The sequence below is a fragment of the Helianthus annuus genome, chromosome 11 (genome assembly GCF_002127325.2).
Source record: "Helianthus annuus cultivar XRQ/B chromosome 11, HanXRQr2.0-SUNRISE, whole genome shotgun sequence".
NCBI lineage: Eukaryota > Viridiplantae > Streptophyta > Magnoliopsida > Asterales > Asteraceae > Helianthus > Helianthus annuus.
The window spans coordinates 104,535,042-104,555,137 of record NC_035443.2 but is presented as its reverse complement, the minus strand read 5'-3'; the positions used below and the strand labels follow the sequence as shown (position 1 = coordinate 104,555,137).

Here is a 20,096-nt window from a genome sequence, read left to right as displayed (position 1 = left end):
AAAGTTTTTGATTTATTTAAAATACATGAATATTAAGCATTACTAAAACACTTTTAGCACACAAAAACATATTAACAACCATTTCAACAAAAAATCAAGTATGAAATGATATTTCAAGAACACTTACCGGATCTATACCCGTCCGATGAACACGAAGAAGATCTTCAAACCTTCTTCTCACACACACACTCGTGCGTGTGTCTTTGTGATAAAGATTGTTGTTTCTCTATCTAAACATCAACTTTCTCTCTCTAAAAACATTCATCTTGTCATCGTTCTCTCTCTAAAACAACATACTTCAAACTTCTTCTCTCACACACACTTGTATGTGTGTTCTTGGTGTTATAGATGAACATGATGAAGATTGTTGTTTCTCTCTCTAAAACAAAAAATTAACCTCTCTAAAAACTTGTGTCCTACTATCATTCTCTCTCTAAAAGATCTGGGATTAGTGTTTCTTGGAATCTTGAAGGTAGATATTTGAATTCTTAAATGAGATCATCATCTTCTTGTTCTTCTTCACGTTTGTGGGGTGGGGAGGAAAGAGAAAGAGGTAAGAGAAAGAGTTGGTGATTTGATGGTAATGCATGGGGAAGTGGAGTGGGTTATTGTCAATGGTCAAAAAGCCACTTTTTCACTACCCAAATTGCCCTTTCAGTGGTTCTAGACAATATATAAGAATTATTTTTAAATATAGTAATTACCCAAAAAAGTAGAGCCATTGATCAAACACAATCAATGGATGAGGTTGGGTTTCCAAGGTTTTTCTAAAAAAGATGGGGTTTTTTATAGAGCCCAACCCTATATATATATATGTGTGTGTGTGTGTGTGTGTGTGTGTTGTACATGTTTTTCAGTATTCAACTTATGTAATACACGGGTTATCATGGTATTTCAGTGTTGTGTTGCTAATTAACATATGTCGTTTTTGTGATAAATTCAAGTTAGTTGTGTGAACTGTCATATGGTAATGAAAATTCGTTTGTATAAAGTTTCATTACTAATTAACATAGGCCGTTAAATGTATAAAGTTATATTTAAAGATTATTTAAATATATCATTTAGATTGTATAAACTCATGATATAAAGTTATTTTTAAAGATTATATAATTATATCGTTTATATTGTGTAAAGTCGTGTAATACGCGGGTCTATAACCTAGTTGTTTGATAAGAAAAAAAATTGAAAAATAAGATAAGAAGGCATCAAAGATTGACATGTGTCAAAAAAAAAAAAAAAGATTTTCATTTATTAGTATAAAAAGATTTAATAACTAGTTAAATTACTAGAAAAGATATGTAAATATTGTAATAATAGATGTTAGGGTATCGGGGTAGTTCTAGGAATGAACTTTTTTTTCCCAAATACCCGTATTCATACCCATATTGTTCATGTATCCTTACCTGTACTCGTACCGAATTTAAGTATTCCGTACATGTATCGGTACACAGTTTTATTGATTTTGGTATTCAGCACTTTCGGTATTAGTACGGGTCCTGGTACCAAATTTTATATATAGAACTTTAAAAGTTTTTTTTTATATTATGTTTTACTTCGTATTATTGTATTTATGGTACCCGTACCGATTTTACATATTTGGTACTCGTATCATATAGATATTCTTACCGATTTTACCTATTTGGTACTCGTATTGTGTGGTACTTATGCTGATTTTACCTATTTAGTACTTGTAAAGTGCTCAAAAAAATAAAACTACACACAAAATGGTACCAAACGGGTACCGTATCGAAATACCGATACAATTACTAGAAAAGATATGTAAATATTGTAATAATAGATGTTAGGGTATCGGGGTAGTTCTAGGAATGAACTTTTTTTTCCCAAATACCCGTATTCATACCCATATTGTTCATGTATCCTTACCTGTACTCGTACCGAATTTAAGTATTCCGTACATGTATCGGTACACAGTTTTATTGATTTTGGTATTCAGCACTTTCGGTATTAGTACGGGTCCTGGTACCAAATTTTATATATAGAACTTTAAAAGTTTTTTTTTATATTATGTTTTACTTCGTATTATTGTATTTATGGTACCCGTACCGATTTTACATATTTGGTACTCGTATCATATAGATATTCTTACCGATTTTACCTATTTGGTACTCGTATTGTGTGGTACTTATGCTGATTTTACCTATTTAGTACTTGTAAAGTGCTCAAAAAAATAAAACTACACACAAAATGGTACCAAACGGGTACCGTATCGAAATACCGATACCCGTATCATACCAATATATTCGGTACAATATTTGGTACCCAATTTTGTTCAAATTTGGTACCGGTATTTTCGGCACCGGTACGAGTACGGGTACGGTACCAATCCCATCCCTAAGTAGTTCTTATGGGAAGTGGTAAATTCTTCACCTCAGTAATCACCTTATGTCATTCAACTGTCCTCTGTACTTCTTGTTTTACACTAAAACATGAGGGGTGCTTCGCTCGTGAGGAGTCCATATCTTTTTTTTCTTTTTTCATTTCTACTAATTATGCATTAATAATTAAGCTTCTATCATTTGAGAATAGATCTTTGTCACTAATGTCGAGTGGAATAAATAACGGTATGTTACATCATTTTAAAAAATAGGGGTATGAGAAAAGAAATAGTTTGGTTAAGATTAGTTTTGGATTGTGAGAGAAATGGTTTATGGATGGTATGGTTAAATATAAGAAAATGGTATTTTTCTTTAGAGTAAATTGCCAAAATTATCCCTAAGGTTTGGGCATGTTTGTCATTTTCATTAAAAACAACTTTTTTGTACCATATAGTTCTTCACGTTTGGGATTTTTTTGCCATTTTCATCCAAATGTCTGACTTTTTTTTTTTTTTTGCCAAAACCGTCCCTGAGATTTGGGGCTTTTTGCCATTTTCATCCAAATGTTTGATAGAAAAAATAAAGCAAATCCCAAAAGTGAAGGACTATATTGTATAAAAAAGTTGTTTTGATTGAAAATAGCAAACATGTCCAAACATCAGGAACAATTTTGGCAATTTACTCTTTTTTTATTAATAAATACAACGGCTTTATATCCGTTTAACTTCCAACGGTCAATAAACAAATAAACAATGCACTCAAACACACGGTCACCGATTTCATTCAATCACCGCACGCAAGGGAGTCGGCGGCGGCGTACCCGCATGGGGACTCCACTCACCGTGCCCTCTCCCCGCACCACCTTAATTGTCCATTAATATCACTCACACCGTTTGGAATGCTTAACAAGGTTATGTAAATTCAAGTTAAATTTGAACCATTATTTGTTTCCTTTATCAAAAATTAAATTTGATTGAAGGTTCCAGAAAAACAGATTTAACAAAATGATCAATTTCATTAATAAACTAATAAATATCCAGAAAAAAGATTCTGGATTTAAGATCAAGAATGAAACAAATAAACCATTCAAAAATTAGATCTAATAATCCTTTCACATAATTAATTCAAATTGGCTCCTCCATTGATGAATAGACTTAAAAATGATATCCAAAAGTAAGGTCTAAGCAATATATTTAATAACTTTTTCTATAAAAAAAGGATATCCAAAAGTAAGGTGTCACCAGTATACAAAATTCTGTCCAAAACGGTTTTGATATGGTCACATGTTATCTTAAATATATGACCGCATACTAACTGTAACACATAACATAATCAATGAATCATGTGAGTTGTAAAGAACTATCCAAAGATAATTGAGGGATAATGTAGTGATTGATGAAACTAAAAATACATAATGGGGGGATATCTAATAACCATCCAAAAGACAAAAAAAAAGTGGTTCCAATGGAACCATGCAAAATCAGGGTGTTGAAAATTTAACGCAACGTCTGGAGCGTGAAATGCAAACATAGTTACAAAAATCATTTAAGCCTTTCAACATACTTGGCGATATTACACGACAAAGACATTCGAAGTACAAAATAAACATATTCTTGAACCATCCATAAGCACAAGAAATATAAACTTCAGCGTCCCAAAAGGAGATGGAGCCTGAAAATAAAATACCATGAGCCTGAAAATAAAATACCATGAGCGGATTAAAAGTACAACTTTTACAAAATAGTAATCATTTCATTATTCGTAAGTCAGGAGATTGGGTCTCCAAAGCCGAAGTGCAAGAAGGATGCATAAAGCACGCAAGGACGGCATGGCACAAGATACTTGTATAATACATTATATATTCATGTACGTAAAATTCGGATAGTAAAATCTCTATATGCATTAAATATATAAATACGCACTATATACAACTTAAAAAGCTATATGTACAACCTAAAAGCACATATTCTAGTCTTGTATAGGAGGCGCTCCTGAGTCGTGCACCTCATGTACGCATGTCGCCTCATGTGGTTAGAAGCGTTGAACCACCTCACGCCTAGGGACGCTTTATTTAAAGTTAAAACTAACTAAAATAACTCCTATAAAATTCCAATTAATATATAGCAACAGTAAGCACAGTTTATGCTAATAAATAACAATAATAATAATGGATATTCCCTTTAAGGATGGTAGTATTTTATAGAAACAAAAAAAAAATGGATATTTGAAAACTTGAAAATTATATAATGATTAAAACACAAGTGTTACATAACTTAAGAGGTTGTTTGGCCATTATCAGAAGCTTAAAGTTCAAGGGTCCGATACGTAAACTGGCAACTTAATATAGGAAAACTGAAGGTGAGATTTGAATCTAAAAATCAGATAATGCACTTAGCATCCAACCAACCAAGCCTTTTGGTTATACTTAACATTTTTAATTTTCAAATACTTACAGCTTTGCGAGAATTATGAGATTCAGATGCGAGTATATGCAAAATTAAGAAATTACAATTTGCCAGTAAGGCTGTTGTGATGTTGTAGCAAGTTAATGAGAGTAGACATTCAAACATCTCGGTTTGTTATCACATTGATCCTTCATACGATCCATCATATAATCCATGAGGGTGTCAGCCTCTAGACACAAACCAGAAAACCTTGTTTGCAGCTTAGCACGATCTGATGCAGGCAGCTTTCTCAGTACTCCTTTAATTAGGGCTGTTCACGAGCCGAGCCGAACCGAGCGGACCTTTGCTCGTGCTTAGCTCGTTTACAAACCGAACCGAGTGGAGCGGCTCATTTAAAACCGAGCATCAAATCAAGCGAGCATTTTTCGAGCAGCAAAAATTCCAAGCGAGCGTCGAGCGAAGTTCGAGCGATTTGGGAACCGTGTTGCCCAATTTAAATTTGCTGAGAGAGATAGTAACAATGTTGGGTCTCAAGTTTTTATGTCTTTAAAAACATGCACATTTTATGGCATCATATTTTTTCTTATGAATAACAATGTTGTGGCTGACGAGTCGATGATCATATTGCACGAACAATTACGTTGAGAGCAGGAGACGATCGACTTAGGGTAACGACATGAAACATTGAGGTGAGTCGAGGATCATATTGCACGAACAATTACGTTTAGTTTTGATTTTAATTTTTTATTGGCGTGGTTGGGCTAGTACGTATAGATATAATTGTAAATTTGTATATAGTTCACCAAAATCTAATGGATTGGTACATATAAAACTATAAATTTAATTTATATTTAAGTATATATATGTGTAAGTGTGTGTATATATATATGTATAATTTATATTTATGTATATATATGTGTGTATATACATGTTTATAGATGTATGTGTGTATATATATATGTGTGTATATATATATATTAATTAACGTAATAATTCGAGCCGAACCGAGCCGAGCGGACCTTTGCTCATGCTTGGCTCGTTTACAAACCGAACCGAGCAGAGCGGCTCGTTTACAACCGAGCGTCAAATCGAACGAGCATTTTCCGAGCAATTTTCGAACGAGCGTCGAGCGAGCGATGAGCGGCGAGCGATTTAAACAGCCCTACCTTTAATCCTATGCAACATTGAACATATGCAACCAGTAGTTTTATAACCGTTCTCCATCTGCTCATTCAGATCTTTCCAATAGCTCTTGATATGTGCCATTCTTACCCCAAATTGCCATTTCACTTTCATGTCTTGGTGTGCCCTATGGTTCTCAACTTCCACTTGCTCCATATTAGTCGTGTCTGTTTCACTATTTTCTTTCAGCTGATCTAACACCACCTGCAATTTTCTCATAAGCTTGTGTGCTGATACAACATTCATCGCAGCTATAATCTCCTGCAGAAAACTATCAAATGATGGTTCACTTTAGAGCATATAGACTCTACTTGAAAAAGAACTTAGGGTAATCAGGTCAACAAGTAACATGTATGGGAAGATGAGAGAATACTTCATGGTGTACATACATACCTCATGTGAAACCATATATTGTGAGGGTCGCACCTGGAGAACTATCTAGAAAATAGTTTTTTACTTCAGTAGACATAGTTCCATTTGGTTCTGGTTGATCCTCCTCGCTAACACTAAAAGGATAAATCTTTACACTCTTTAAGTTGGCATATGGAGAAGGTTGATTTGAGATTAGTTCCACGGATGAAGAAAGAAACTGAAAAAAACATACAAGACATTAAGGCAATCTCATGATCGTAAGTCTATTTTTCTGAGTAGATTTTACTTAACAGTCATGTAAGTAGAGCAGTCAAATGGAAATGGTTGACACGTGTAAATGTTCACAATATATCCGAAGAGTATTTCCGTTTTTATATTGAAAATCTTTTTAGATGTGAAAGTCGAAAGATAAGATTAAGGACAAATACCAACATACCTCGATAATTTCCGAGTTCAGTGTAAGAAATTTGACACTATGAACCCGTTGAAGGAGAGGCACCATTTTATGATAATTTGCCAAATCTACATCGAGATTAAGAATACGTATATCCACCTTCTCCAAATGGGGAAGGTCTGCAGAAATGTCCAAGATATAATAATGATGTTCAAAATGCGAGGAGGAAAGGTTGGGCGCAGAAATCAGATGTATCCGTTGACAATATTTTATAACGAGATTCTTGAGTTGAGGTGTAACCACATTGACATGCTCAGATCCATCTTCAAGTGTTAGACTTGATAGTCCAGGATGGCATATAACGAATTCATTCAAGCCCACCAGTGTAACATTCTTTAAGGTGAGATTCTTCAAGTTCGCACAGTTGGAGAAAAGACCAACACACTTGTCACTACAGTCATCATAGAATGTGACACAACAGAGATTTAATGTTGCTAAAGCTGGCAACTCCCAAGTGGGTGGGGTCATGATGAAATGTTTGTAACTATACCCATGGTTGCAAAAGTCGTTAGGCGCTCCCTAGTCGGTCGAGCAGGGAGTTGAGAGTACTCGGTCTAGGCGGAGAGTACTCAGGGAGTACTCGGATATGTTAAATTATAAAGAAATTACTTTTTGGAGGTTAAATATATGTCAAACAGCATAAATTTACAAATATTTATAACAAAATACGTGAAGATGATATTCATTCATTAATATGATGGGCATAGAAATTATGTTTTATTATTATTTAAGTCAAACTAGGCCCGAGTTGACCTACTAGATCCAATTCTGGCCGAGGTTGACCGCGTTTGACCGACTCCGAGTAATTAGGCGGAGTCGAAGAAAGTCGCCACGGCAGCCTACCTTGTAGCGACTACTCGGAGAGTACTCGGCCTTGGAAACCTTGTTTTACAACCATGACTATACCCAGTCAAAGTGAGATGTTTGAGAGACTGAGAACTAAAAAGAGAAAGAGGAAATTCGATATTCTTTACACGCAAGCAAGAAATATTCAGTTGTTGGACATTGTGGGAGAATGCATAGTCCAAAAGTTTTTTGACCGGCACGTGGATATCATTTCCATGGGCATGGCCATCGTTTCCATGAAAAGTGAGTTTAACGGAAGACACATCTATTTGATTATTTCGGCTAGGCAGAAGATGTGTAACAAATTTGGAGAAATTAGACAGCATATAGTAACCCTCACTTGAGAAATCGATACAGGGCATTGAAGTCCAGATATACCTCCATCTAGATGACAAAGCACTTGTTTGAATTGCATGTTTAACGTCAATAAAAGAGAGGATTTTACGGATAAGATCGTCTGGCAAGTTGCTTAGTCGATCACCTTCTACATTCATTCTAACTTTATCATGCCTGGAATCAGTGGCGGACCCAGGATTTTTTTCCAATGGGGTCCAGTTTTTTGATACTTGGATTTTTTACACCCAAACGATAGAATTTTCGGGTCGGTCGTCGTTTGGGTCGGGTCGGGTCGGGGTGAATTATTGAGCTTGGAACCTTTAAAAAAGATAAATAAATAACAAAACAACACATTTCTAAGCACAAAGGCATAAATTGAGTAAATTTTCATTCATTTTAACATTTTAAAAGTGTATTTTAACAAAAAATCGGCTGGTATTAGACTTGAACCCATGACCTCTTTGTTAGCAAACAAGGGATTAACCCCCACAACAGCTTTGCTTTTGATACTATGGGGTCCAACTGAATATTCTTATGGGGTCCGTTAAAAAATTAATATACCGAATCTACTAATTTTTTAAAAAAGATTGGGGTCCGTGGACCCCGACCCACTCTATGTGGGTCCGCCCCTGCCTGGAATCCATATATGTTGGTTATCTACTGATTAGGCCAGAATTTCAGGATTCTTGTGTCATTGTTAGTCTGCCGGTTGCTTTTGTCGTTCTGTATGCTAAACTACTACGAACGTGTCTTCTTTTTGGATCCAGAAGCTGCAATTTAATTGTATGCAACAATTAGGACAAAGGACAAACTAAACACTCAATATACAAGTGGTTACCATATTTCAAATTATAATACCTACACAAGTAGTTACATAAATAAAATTTCAAATAATACCCCGTTACAGAAAGTCTACTTTCAGTTTCCGAACTATACACCTCTAATTTTGGTAAATTTGTGGAATAAATGTAAGAGACAAATGCCACCTGACTAACAACATCATTATCCAGAATTTTGGGATGAATCTACCTCATAATCTCATGTGTTGACTAACAACCTTTTATCAGATTATACAGTTACAGTAGTGAGACAATCAACCAATGACTAGTAGAGCAACAAAACAATTAACTGAAATTAAAATATCAAATTTGATTAACTACTTGATTGGTCGCCAAAGTCTTAATTTAACACGCTGTAAAGAATGACCGAAACTCACGGATCCTTCGAGTACAGGTTGCAACTTTGTTAATTTCTTCTTCAATCATAAATTAAAACACACTACTAAAATATTCACCGTCTATTAGAAGCTTTTAGTTCGGATGAGTGTGAGCATGAGAAATCGAAAGATTATAAGTTTATACTATCGTCGGTCCATACGAGAGGCGCGTGAGAGGATGGGTCAAAATCAAATCCAATTTCATCATCATACTCAGTAAATCCCACCAATAGCAAAGCTAAGGTAGGGTCTGAGGAAGGTAAGATGTAGACAGTCTTACCTCTACCCGTTAGGAATAGAGAGGCTGCTTCCAGTGAGACCCCCCGGCTCGATAGTAGTTTTGCATCAAGCCTTGGACATAAGGCACATAACACTCAGCAGTTAAGACAAAGGCCGATTAGTGCATGTACTCCCTTGTCTTTCGGCTATCAACGCCACCACATAATGCATGATTAACCATCCCCCTCTTTTAACGTTATTTTCACGAAATTAGTAAAATAACGTTAAAATTAGTGCAGTTTCACTTTTGCCCCAGAGCGCCCACACATATATACATTATATGCGCATACCGCCAGCGGGGCGTTAAAAACCCTATATCTGGTTTTGAGGAAGAGGGAGAAGGAGCTTATGCAGTAACTAAAGTTGATCCCAAAAAAGAGTATTCAATTTGACTAATAAAAAAGATGCAACCTGTAATAACCTAATCATGTTACTAAATAAATGTTTCTTTGTTCATCTGCAAGTTAATATGGAGAGAACCTCATACTTCAAACATCCATTCAGTTCATCAAAACCAACAAATGTTATAAGATGTGAGATTCTATACACTCGATTAAGAAAGATCAGGAATCCCTAGTGATAATATTGTTCTACTTATAAGTCTTTTGCTACTATAAATTCACAATTCTCCATGAAACAATATCATACTTATCACAGAAAGCAACAAAATCTATAACATATAATAAAACAAATCAAATCATATGAACCACCTTGATCAAACTCAGAAACTTGGGCAGGTTTTGATGAAAAACGCCAAGATTCCACTTATATGAACCACCTTGATCAAACTCAGAAACTTGGCAGGTTTTGATGAAAAACGCCAAGATTCCACTTTTATGTGATATTAATTTGAGAAGAGAATGATGAATCACAATCGTCGATATGCGAGAGAGAAGGGGGAGTGGAAAAGGCCGATAGCTGTTAGGTTTATGATATGAGAGGGAAAGGGGTGGGGAAAAGGGCGGGAAATAGGGATGGCAAAAAAGCCCAAGCCCGATGGGTATATCCAAAACTCGAAACATATGGTCGGGTACACCTGAAGCCCAATGGGTATGAGCCGGGTACGGGCATAAAAATATAAAAAATCGGGTATGGGTACGGGTATGGGATTTAGTGATACCCGGTCGATACCCGGCTCATTTACCCGAATAATACCCGAAAATATCATATTATAGATTTTCATATATATAAACTTAGTATATGTACGTATTACCTTCTTTATAGTCATATGTGGATATGTATCTGCCAAGTGTGTAGCGAACATATAACTTATTTTTGAGCATGTATATTGGATATGGAAGCTATCACCCTTTAACCCTTTATTATGTGGATTTTTTATGCAATTAGGTGGTCTTGATACAATTACTTAATTAAGTAATCGTTTTAATTTAGTTTAGTACATGTGGTCTGAATATGAAATGTAAGTTATTAATCATATTTTCATTTGTTATTGTCATTAAAATAGTAAATTATATAAACATCAAAGTAAAAATTGCACATTTATCCCAACGGGTATTTTTAAGAAATTAACGGGTATACCAGATACCCGTGGGTATGCCTAATACCTGACGGTTAATTACCCGAAAAATACCCGACGGATAACGGACCGAGTATGGGACAAAGAATTACAACTGGGTACGGGCCTGGGATTACCAATACCCGGCCCAAGCCCGGCCCATTACCATTCCTAGACCGAAAGGTTACATTCACTCTCAAGCATACTCAAAGCTCAAGCTTTATAAGAAACATGATCATGCTTACATATTTAACATTTTAAATAAAGTTACACGTTTAGGGTTGTTTAAAAAGCTCACGGCTTGTACCTCGTTCGAAGCTCACTTGGATTTAGCTTGGAAAAAGTTTGCTCGATATGGCTTGGTTTGAACCTGAGCGGAGCCAGCTCGGCTCGGTTAAAAAGTGAGACTAGCTCGGCTCGACTCGTAATGACATATTTTATTATTTTACTCGGTTTGGCTCGCTTGGTAGCTCGCATTATTTTACTTGTAATATATTTTATTTTTATATAGATTAATATTTTACAAAAAAAACTAATTATTATTTACATGTATTTATGTGTGTAATTTGATATCTATGACATATTTGAAGGTTAATAAACTAGTATTGTTATTTGGTTGAACTTAGTTTGGATATGTTTTTTGAACTATGGAATAATATTTTAGACTACTAAATTTGAGAGTTATGCATTAATTTTTCTTTTTAAAATCGTACCAAATCAAGCCGAGCCAGATCGGTTTCAAATCCGAGCTGAGCTCGAGCTTGCCCTAACTCGGCTCGGCTTGGCTCATGAACAACCCTACTTCAAGCTCAGGATCATTTAAGGGTTTTACTTGATGATTAATCTCGAGCTTGTTCAAACTTTTTACTCATCTCATCTTGAGTACTGAATATCACGATAGGGAAATGTCAAAGGTACTATAAATGAATCGTTGGGCCTTACTGGTCAAGGAGTGGCCAACTAATCTTGAATGTGTAAATGTAACTGTTGATGCACTTTGTGGATGCGGCTTGGTTCGGTTTGACTCGGTTCGGTTCCGTTCAAGCCCAATATCACGACATTCCTCTATCGTGCGCCCTATAGTTCGACACGCGAAGCACGAAGCGTCACAAGCTCACATCACCTTGACATCATCATGATGATGTCATGATGATGTCACATGTGTATAATTAAAATATGCTTGCATGAAGTAATAGTAGATCTTGAAACATGAAGTCTACGAAGAGTCTCAACAAAGAATGAAGGGTTCGTCCATACTTCAATGTTCGTGGTCCATGGGTGTTCGTTGATGTTGACCACGAAGACTCCAGCTAAGTGTTCGTGGCCCAGTAACACTCTTCGTAGTGTTACTGGATATTGGGGCCTATATAAACAGAGACTTGTTCCATAGTTCAAGAGAGTCCTGTGAGTTTGTAACACTTTGTGTATGTGTTCTGATTCTCTTCACTTAATCAAAGCTTTGTGAATCTTTGGTTACTTTGTGTTTGTTCCTTTTTGCTTTGGTTTGCATACTTACGTGGATTTCGCACTCGTTAGTGTGTTAACAAACAAGGAAGTAGGTTTAATCTTGATCCTCCAAGTGGACCTACAGTAACGAAACAGACATGATGATACTGTTAGGCTAAAGGGTGTGGGGTCATGGTTGAGACATGATTCGTCACATAGGAACATGAATGGAAGACTACACCACCTCGTTGCATGATCCACCATGGTTTGGCATGGATTAAATCATGGCAACCATAGTCCTCCTTTCCATTTTCAAGAAATCATTTCCTTTTTCTTTAGATAAATTAAAATAAATAAAAGAATAATGTTTGGGTCATGACCACACGCTTATGATATTGGTTTTGGATGATAGATTAGAGGTAGGTGACATGGCACTGACGTGAAAAGTCATGGTGGTCATGACAGTCATAACCACACCCTATAGCCTTAATTTATCAGGAAATGACGACATGATTCTAGGACTTCAATGCTTTTTAAGGAAAGGTTATCTTGAGAATTCTATAAAATATTGTGACTAACTTAAAAAAAATAAATAAAATATTTTATGTAAAAAAGTGATGTTGATTATTTTTTTTTACCAAGTTCTCACGATTCTTAGAAAACATGAGCGTATCATACGCAATGCTCAGTTGCTTTTGGACACTGCTTTATTTTAGTCTCCCCTTCTATCGAAATATATCAATGCAAATAATTAAAGGCCTCATTCATGTTGTAGGTTTTGGTCCCATAGAGAGAAAATTCATGAAGCTTTTAATTATTTGAATTCACGCCAAAACCTAGTAACTGGCAAAGGATCAAACACGCCTAATCTCTCTTCCATATAAACGGATCTTGGATCCAAAAACCTTGCAATGCAGATGCACTTATCACATGGGCGTTGTAAATTCATCTTGAATCTTCAACATGATTCATGCTTCACCAGATGACATATTTGATATGCCTTTGTGTTGATACGCCAAATACGGAAAACGAATTGTAAAAATGTGTCTGAAACTCCAAATACGGAAAACAAATTGTAAAAATCTAAAAATAGATACAAAGATGGTGCAATAAACCTTTTCGAATCCCATTCACAATCCATTTTCAGCTAGGGAAGCATTAAACATAGTAATAGTACGATTACACTGGTACCAAGAGTTGGCATTTGGATTATAGTCGTCACTTGTGAGTACATAGTAAATTAAGAAGACAAGAACTTACAATTTGGCTAAGGTGACGTCCGCAATGTTGTAGCAAGTTCATGAAAGCACACACTTGCACGCCTTAGATTCTCATCGCATTGCATCTTCGTACAATCTGTTATCTTATTCATGACAATGTCGGCCTCTACACACAAGGTAGAAAAAGATGGTTGAATGGTAGCCCGGTTTGATGCAGGCAATTCTGTCATTAAATCTTTGATCTCCTTCAACTTTGAAATGATGTCAGAAGTCTTTTCTTTTCCTTTCTCAATCTGCACACTCGTATATTTCCAACAACTATCAAAATCAATCTGAGCCTTCTCTTGTTCATGCATGTTTACCATTTTGGTCTCTATATGAGCTTTCTCCTGCTCTAGCAGCGCCTGTAAAGTTGTAATAAGGTCTTGGGCCAACTTGGTCTTCTTCGTAGCTCTAATATCCTGCAGTGTTTCCATGATATTAAAAGATATTAGAAACCAAAATATTACTTATCATTTGTCACAGATCTCTCCAAATTAATGCATAGCCAAAGTAATTGCGTGTAGAAATGCATCGTTTTTATAAACATATTTAAGGCATAGTGAGTTTCTCAGCTTAAAGATATATCTATACAAGTTTATACTATAAAATTCAACTCAAAGGCAAATGGTTAAAATAGAAATATATAGTTGTGATTTTGTTTGAACAATTTGGCAGCAATATAATATCATAAAAAATAAAGAGAATTTAAAGCCAAAAATATAATAAGCATGCAACGTATATTAAATCCTCTCCATAACCCATATATCATCATAAGCTCCTGTATTAAATGCTTTTCCTATTACTGAGTTGTGCAAGTTAGAGAAAGAGTTGGAAATACGAGACTTGGTGGAGGAAGAGTTGTGGACTTGGGAAGAAGGACGCAGGAGGCTTGCTCAGTTGGATTTGTTTAGAGCTCGGGATTTGAAACAGCGAGCTAGGAATAATGGGCTAAAGAAGGGGACACTAACTCAAAATTTTTTCATGCTTCGATTAACTGTAGGAGGGTTGCGAACTGCATACCGGGATTGATTATAGATGGGCAATGGAAGACGAAGCTGTTAATGCACTTTGGGTGATAAGTGCATGCCTTCCAATTGTTAGGGTCTTTATTGTACATGTCTTGAAACTTAGTCCAAGGTTTATCCTTGGACAATTTGTCCAAGTTTTTGTCTTGAAACTTAGTCCAAGGTTTATCCTTGGACAATTTGTCCAAGTTTTGGTCTAGACTTTTGTCAGGGGTTTGTGTATAGGCAAAAGTAAGGTTTTTAGGTAGTGTGGTTGTTGTCGGGGCTTCTAGTATGTCTTGTATATATACCTTTATGTGGAATAGACAAGATGGCGATTCTTTGTGAAATTCTGTGCACCTTTCTAACCCTAATTATTGTGTGTGTGTTTTGTCTGGCGGCTACTGTGTGTGACGTCATTCATCTTCCTCATCAAGAATACTCTGTGTATTCTTGATTTCTCTCACAAATCTTTGCATTCTAGTGTTTCATCTACAGTGGTTGATCATCAGGTGGATTCCGCACACCTGTTGGTTGCATTAGTTGAGTGAGATCTTGGATTAGGAGGCCTTACAAGTGGTATCAGAGCAGTGTGCTCATACTACTGTAGGTGTTTCTTAGTTTGAAGGTTTTTGTGAGAAAATTTCAAACTTTGATAGGGTTTAGTGAGTGTTTATTGAGTTTTTGTGATTTATTCTTGATTCATCATTCATTTCTAGTGATTTGGTGATGGATTTTGAGTAGTTTAGTGATTCTTAGTGTTGATCTTCATCTGGGTTTTACAGAGGTTTTGGTTTTTGTTCATACAGTGTGTTGAAGGTTGAAAAAGATTCTTAGTTTGATCTTTGGAAGGATTGTCCGTGCTTTAAAGTTTGTGTTTGCGTTTCTGGGGTATTGATGAACCAGTGTGAAGTAGTGTGAAGTCACACTGGGGAAATAATCCAGAAGCTTGTTTCTGAGCTTTGTCCGAGTTTTTCTTTACACCTTTACTTGGTCAGGGTTTGTAGGTCCGAGTTTTAGAACCTTCCTTAGGTCCGAGTTTTAGAACCTCCATTAGGTCCGAGTTTTAGTGGAGTCTCCTTGTTAGTTTCAAATTAAGTCTGAGTTTTAAATCTATTTCTTGAAGGTCCGAGTTTCATAACTTGAGAGGTCCGAGTTTTGAGTATGTGCCTTTTATTCCGAGTTTACCTTCTCTAGTTTATCTGAGTTTCTAGTTAAAATTAAGTCCGAGTTTGTTTGATCATTAGTATTGTGTCCGAGTTTCCATAACCTTTGTGGGTCCGAGTTTTTAAAGGTTCATTGTAGTCCGAAATTCATTTTAAGGTGTCCGAGTTTTTAAATTGTCCGAGTTTATATAACAATTTATCCGAGTTTTAGGCTTTCTTTTGATATGAGTTTCTTATAAAGTTCAACAAGTCCGTGTTTTAGCATAGAGTAGAGTGGCCCGAGTCTAATTCCTTAACAGTGTAGTGTGGAGTTTTTGTTGGTGTTCTATTTCAGGTTGTTATCTGGGTTTGCTCTCTGTTAAAACCTCAGACATTTCACTCCGTGTTTTCTCTCCAGGTTTGGACTTAGAAAACCTTCCCAGTGTCAGTTCTTGCTTGGAAACCTACTGTTAATTTCTGTTTAAACTCACTGTTTCTTCCACAACTATCTCGAAGTGGCAAACAACAATCTGACTACAATGGTGCAAAACCTCAAGCACAATGCTGAGGTAGGGAGTAACGACAAACCTCCTTTGTTGATAAACGAGCTTGATTTTCCTGAGTGGAAGGAGCGTTTCGAAAGGTATGTAAGAGCGAAAGACATCAAGATCTGGTTGTGCATCGTTAAAGGATGTGGAGCTACTCTAGTAAGAACGTTAACGATTGATACTTACTTGGCACTCACCGACGACCAAAGAAAGTATTATGATTGTGAAGGGAAAGCTATGTCAATGATTACGATGGCTATGACGCAGTCTATACTTCATACTTTCCACAAGAGAAGTAACTCGAAGGAGTTGTGGGATAGCATGATCGAGCGCTATAAGGGAAATGCAATGTACAAGAAACGACGTCTCGAACGATTGAAGACTCAATTCGTTGTGTTTAAAGCTTTAAGGAATGAGTCATTCGATGACACGGTGAATCGATTTTATCATCTGTTGAGCGAACTTGATCGAAGTCAAGAAGGCATCTACACTGAATTTGAGAAAGTTGAGAAGTTTCTGAATTGCCTTCCCAGAGAATGGAATATGTACACCGCATTGATTAGAGAAGATGTTCTCTACAAGGAGCTCTCATTGGAAGAAGTTGTACAAAAACTGAAGAGTTATGCTTGGAATATGGAAGATCAAGCATCTGATTTCGGGAAGATCCAAGATCCTTAGTTATATAAAGCTTCAAAACCGACGAATAAGGGTAGTAATGGAGTAACCGGTGTTGCCCTATATTCAGAGAATGAAGTTCCTGCAAGTGAACATGCCTTTATAAGCAACAATGTCAGTTCAAGTGAAACAACAAATTCCAATCAAGGAATGTACTCTTCCAGTGGAGCTCAGAAATCTCAAGCAACAAACTTGAACATTCCAAAGTTAGATGCAAGCTGCATAAAGTTGATAGAAGAAAACATGAGCCTTTTGGCGTCTTTCATGACTGCCTACGAGAACTTCTGTCTCGGAAAGCTCGTTGAACCGTCAAGTCTCGATGAGGACTTTGACCAGATAGACCAAGACGAAATGGAAGAACTTGATCTACAGCTCAATATGGCACTCTTAGTCCGTAGAGCGAAGAAATTTCTGTTAAGAATGGGTAGGAAGTTCATAGGAGGTCAGACGAAGACTCGAATGGGAGTCGACATGTCAAAGGTGAAATGTTATAGCTGTGGCATCTACGGGCATTTCGCACGTGATTGTCGGAAGCCGAAAATGGAAAGATCTGACAGAGAAAGCAACTCTCAAGGAAACAATTCAAGACCTCATAAAAATGCATCAACTATTTCAAACTCAAGTGCTCGTCCAAGTGGTTCTGAAAATCTTACACCTTCAACAAACAATGCTATGGTGGCTCAACCTCTACAAAATGTGACTGAGCCTTACGACTGGGGTTGTGCATTGGAAGACATTTCAGGAGCTATTGTGTCACAAGCCTTTACAGCTGAAATTGTGAACGAAGAAGTGTGTGAAGAGGTTATCGAAGAGGCTAGCATTGAGGAACTTGTGGTTGTAGCTGAGCTTTTTAGGGAAGAGTTGGATTCGGGGAATGTTGCTGAGAATTAAGATAACTTGAATGAAGAGCCTATTGAAAAAATCTAACAAAACAGAAGATGGAGAAAAGGGAGAATGCTTTGAGTTCATCATCTCTACAGCCGAAATGCAGCAATTTGCGGATGCAGAAGCTAAAAGGTTGGAAGAAAACTCCGTAGAAAATGAAGCATGTGCATTCATGGCTGGCATTGAGGTAAAATCATCTTCTGGAGATAAGCGATGTGCAAGATGTGTAGAGTTTGTCACTAAGATTGACAGATATGCACTTCACAACACAAATCTGATTGCAGATTTAGAAAAATCCAGAGAACTCATTGCTGTTTTGTCTAATTCGGATAAAGAACACCGAATTAAGATAAAAGCGTTGAAAAATGATATCTCTGAATTTGAGAGACTTGTGGCACAGGGAACTCTTAAAAATCAGGAATTAAAATTTGAACTTGAAATGAACCAAAATTGTGTTATGGAAAAGAACAAAATCATTTTGGAAAAAGATAATCTGATTTTAGATTTGCAACGAAAAATTGAAAAGTTCGGGGATTCATCTGAAGTGATGAATTTCTGTATTAACAGCCAACGTCTCAAAGAATCCGAGGAAGAAATGTTTGGCATCGGTTATAAGAAAGTGCCTCCACCGGTAAACCATAATTATACATCGATGCCAAGCATTGATCCTGAATTGGCAAATTTTGTGCCAAAAATCCCTCTGACGGTTGAACCGCAAAGTGAGTCGGAATCTGAGCCAGATGAGGCTTCTGACTCAGAACAGTCGAAGGTGAGTGAAGTTACAAAGAAAAATGAGCTAAATTTTGATAACATTGAGAATTTGATAAGCAATAAAATTTTGGAAATTTTTAATCAAGTTCAAAATGCGAAGTCAAAACCAAAGTCACGTGGGAAACCTAAAAAGAATTTGAAAAATATCCCTAAAACTGAGTTTGTTAAAGGGGAAGATTTTATCAAAGAAGAAGAGAAGATCGAAACAGATTTAAACTCTCAATTTGTCAACCAAATTTTGAAAAATCCCACTAACGCATCATCATCTTCGACCAGTCATGAGGAACGTCCAAAGAATACTGCGAAAGTTCGCAAATGTTATAAGTGTCGTGGGAAAGGACACTTAGCAGCAGATTGTCCAGATGACAAGGGTAAATCCCTTGTTGATCCTGATCAAAAGAAACCTTTTGTTGAAAAACCACAAAATGAAGCAGTTAATGTTGAAAAGAAAAACGGTAAAAATCAGAAGGTTGAGAAAAACAATGTACTTAAACAAGAAGTAAAACCGGTTGTCAAAACAAATGTTAAATCACAACAAAATCAGGATCATGGGGAGAAACCAGTTGTTATTAATCGTGATGAAAGATCGGAAAGTTCATCTCAAAGACATGATACTCGTGAGAAAACCCCTCACAGACGACAAAATCATGTTACTTTCCAAACATTTGAGAATGACCAACATTCTGGAGGTTCGAACAACAACTATGTTAGACCTCATGCACAGAACAAATTCGTGAATGATTGAAATGCGTCACCCCTCGATTTCCAAATCAAAGACAGCATTCGGATAATCATCCACGATCATTCTCAAGACACGATGATGTTCCTAGATTTGGTAGGAATTTTGAGCCATCCAGGAATCAAAATTACAGTTACCAAAACTATGGAAGCCGAGGTTATGGAAACTCTGGTTATACCAACAGATCGTCAACTCCGTATAATCCACGATTTGCAGGGAGTCATTCCAACAATTTCCGAAATGGAAATGGAGGACACAGAGGAGATGATGGTTATTTCAAAGAGTTTTCTTATGTTGACGAATCGGGACGACCCAAGACCATCATGGCTTGGGTCCCACATTCTAACTAAATTTTCTTGTTGGGAAGTGTAGGAGCAACTGAAGAGGGCTATCTATATTTGGTATATCGATAGTGGATGTTCCAGACACATGACAGGAAATAAAGAGTTATTGAACAACTTTAAACAAATTCGTGGTGGTTATGTGAACTTTGCCGGTGAGAAGGGTGGATACATAATCGGTGAAGGTTCGGTGTCAAATGGAAAAATTACGCTGCATAAAGTGAACTACGTTGAAGAACTGAAGCATAACTTGATGTCGGTTTCTCAAATTTGTGATAACAAGTACACGATGTTGTTCACTGATAAAGCTTGCTTCGTTTTGCGTCCGGGATTTGTTG

The 20,096-nt window shown here is 36.5% G+C and overlaps 2 protein-coding genes across 2 annotated transcripts in view; both read right to left on the bottom strand.

The window, feature by feature from the left end:
- Positions 1 to 4,695: 4,695 nt before the first annotated feature.
- LOC110891802 lies at positions 4,696 to 7,236 on the bottom strand. Its single transcript, XM_022139360.1, has 4 exons — positions 6,732 to 7,236; positions 6,317 to 6,512; positions 5,908 to 6,194; positions 4,696 to 5,039 (listed from the first exon to the last, which is right to left on the bottom strand). The coding sequence occupies exons 2-4, from the start codon at positions 6,319 to 6,321 to the stop codon at positions 4,882 to 4,884; spliced, it is 450 nt and encodes a 149-aa protein (XP_021995052.1). The 5' UTR covers positions 6,322 to 6,512; positions 6,732 to 7,236; the 3' UTR covers positions 4,696 to 4,881.
- A 6,407-nt stretch (positions 7,237 to 13,643) lies between these two features.
- The window catches only part of LOC110891770, a 72,168-nt gene continuing 65,715 nt past the window's right edge, over positions 13,644 to 20,096 (bottom strand). Inside the window, exon 3 of the mRNA XM_022139345.2 lies at positions 13,644 to 14,069. Within this exon, the coding sequence (XP_021995037.2) occupies positions 13,656 to 14,069 (414 nt within the window). The 3' untranslated portion in view covers positions 13,644 to 13,655. The remainder of the gene's footprint in view (positions 14,070 to 20,096) is intronic.